Raw genomic sequence first — 1,996 nt, 5'->3', positions numbered from 1 at the left:
CAGGTCACACTGAAAGATTCTTTAATAAAAGGTTTCATTTTTGCACCTTTAACCTGATGTCAGACATCTCCCTGACTGTTTTGGCTCCACAAAACCTTTCCACTTCCTAAACGACCAAAAACAATAAATAAATCAAAGGGTGAACCTAAGTTATGTAGCGCACTGAGCACACATTATCTTTGGACTGACCCTGTGGTAATCAGGGGCTCCTGGACCATTATAAACCAAACAGTTCCCACTTCTGTTGGTTCCTGACAAACGCTCAGTGTGTTTTTCATCCAGAGTACGATGTGCTTGTTGAAGGGACCTGGGTTGTTGCTGCTGCTGCTGGCAGCAATCAGCACTAACGCAGCACCAACCCATGAACACTGCTCCACCGTGACCAAAAGAATGCCAACAAAGCACCTGCACAGGGTAAGTTAGGCAGTAATGGTGGTTCACCCGTTTCCTTCCAAAGCTTCAGTTTTCTCAGTTAAACAAAACGTCCTGATTTGAACTTTAAAGCTCTGGTTTGCCCTTTTTTCCCTCCTGCAGATCTTTGGCGAATGGGTTCTGGTCTGGTCCGAGGCTGATCATGAGGATGGCCACAGCTTGCTGGCCAACTGCTCCAGTTCTCATGTAGAGTTCAAACTCCTCCCTGGCAACAAAACCTTCGAGTGCATCGAGAGGAACGTGTACAAGTGAGTAATCAGCTTCCAAGAACTGTGTGAGGTTGTGTTAGATCTTTGTTTGACTAATCTGTCCTGCTTTCAGAGGAAGTCTTGACTCTTGTACTACCTACTATTTAAACATGACGATACCCACTGATGACGCTGAGCATCACACACTGAAATACGATTCCATCAGTGAGTTCAGTCACACAAAACTATACACCACAATATTAAAATACAATGAAATAATCCATGGTGCAGCATATAAATACAAGTCAGCAGATTAAATGTTAGTGCAAAAAGTCAAACCATGCACATGAACAAAAATCATAAAGACCAAAAGTTTCTTCCATCTTATAATAAGTTGCTTTATTTTAAGAAAGCTCGACATAGTTTGGTGTAATTACAACTCTTGAAATCATTTTTCCTTTATTAACACTGAACTGTCAAGTATTTCCTGGCAGTATTATTCTGATTACAGTCTGCATGCATTCTTCATGTTTTGTGAATTAGGAGTGGAGAAGGATGGACAGGTTGAGCCGTACAACGATACAGGAGATGTGGACTTTTACGTGGGTTGTCATGACTTCTGGCAATGACCTACAAAACCTTGACGATGCGATTCCTCCTCATCTACAATAACACAAACACTTTTTGCTGGCACCTCACTCATTTCAATATGAGCTTTTGCTAACACCATTGATCTTGTGTTTCAGAGAGGGAAGGAGCACACCGTGATGTCGAGCATCATAAGACCCACCACGATGATCTTAAGAAACTGGCCGAGTGTCTGAAGTTCCCTCACGACAGAGTGTATACTTACGACGGACTGGCAGGTTTGTGAATTCTGCGAGGATGTTGGTCTGACTAGGACACCACACACATCTAATAAACTATTATATATTTTTTATTTTTCAGATTTTTGTCACAAGGAATCCGCTCCAGAGGCCAGTCAATCTTGAGTAGATCAAAAATGGAAAGATCAGCCGATATGTGAAAAAAACATCATTAAAAGTTAATGGACCAAAATGTTCTGTTTAATGTATTTTTCAATAACAAATAAATCATTGTCGTTGATTTTATTTTTTGATGGAAACAATTTATTATTTATATTTATTATTATTAAAAGACAACCTTTTTGTTGCGGGTTTTATTATTATTATTAGTAGTAGTAGTAGTAGTAGTAATGGTAGTAGTAGTAGTAGTAGTAGTAGTAGTTTTTGTAGTTGTAATGAATAAAAAGGGTCAATTTTCACCATTGAATTGACACAGTAACCTTTCATGCACGCCAGAGCTGCAAGTCAAGGTTACACCGTCGGGAGGATTCGGACGCACGAATCAACCTT

The 1,996-nt window shown here is 40.0% G+C and overlaps 1 protein-coding gene across 2 annotated transcripts; it reads left to right on the top strand.

The window, feature by feature from the left end:
- Positions 1 to 222: 222 nt before the first annotated feature.
- On the top strand, positions 223 to 1,730 carry LOC107394454 (saxitoxin and tetrodotoxin-binding protein 1-like). 2 transcript variants are annotated; one of them, XM_015973383.3, is made up of 6 exons: positions 225 to 414; positions 535 to 680; positions 754 to 845; positions 1,164 to 1,222; positions 1,367 to 1,486; positions 1,569 to 1,730. In XM_015973383.3, exons 1-5 carry the CDS (start codon positions 289 to 291, stop codon positions 1,442 to 1,444), a joined length of 501 nt encoding a protein of 166 aa, XP_015828869.3. In that variant the 5' UTR covers positions 225 to 288; the 3' UTR covers positions 1,445 to 1,486; positions 1,569 to 1,730. The 2 variants fall into 2 exon arrangements, with proteins under 2 accessions (XP_054600994.2, XP_015828869.3); XM_054745019.2 differs by lacking the exon at positions 1,164 to 1,222 and having other exon boundaries at positions 223 to 414.
- Positions 1,731 to 1,996: the final 266 nt, after the last annotated feature.

This window comes from Nothobranchius furzeri, chromosome 19 (assembly GCF_043380555.1).
Source record: "Nothobranchius furzeri strain GRZ-AD chromosome 19, NfurGRZ-RIMD1, whole genome shotgun sequence".
In the NCBI taxonomy this organism is placed as follows: Eukaryota; Metazoa; Chordata; class Actinopteri; order Cyprinodontiformes; family Nothobranchiidae; genus Nothobranchius; species Nothobranchius furzeri.
The sequence above is the reverse complement of the archived record's forward strand: the minus strand, read 5'-3'. Positions and strand labels throughout refer to the sequence as shown.

Excerpts from the sequence above, each read along its gene's own strand:
- LOC107394454 (XM_054745019.2), top strand. The coding sequence starts at position 289 with ATGTGCTTGTTGAAGGGACCTGGGTTGTTGCTGCTGCTGCTGGCAGCA. Across the intron at positions 415-534 it reads CAACAAAGCACCTGCACAGG|ATCTTTGGCGAATGGGTTCT; the intron begins GTAAGTTAGGCA and ends TCCCTCCTGCAG. Across the intron at positions 846-1,366 it reads ACTGAAATACGATTCCATCA|AGAGGGAAGGAGCACACCGT; the intron begins GTGAGTTCAGTC and ends CTTGTGTTTCAG.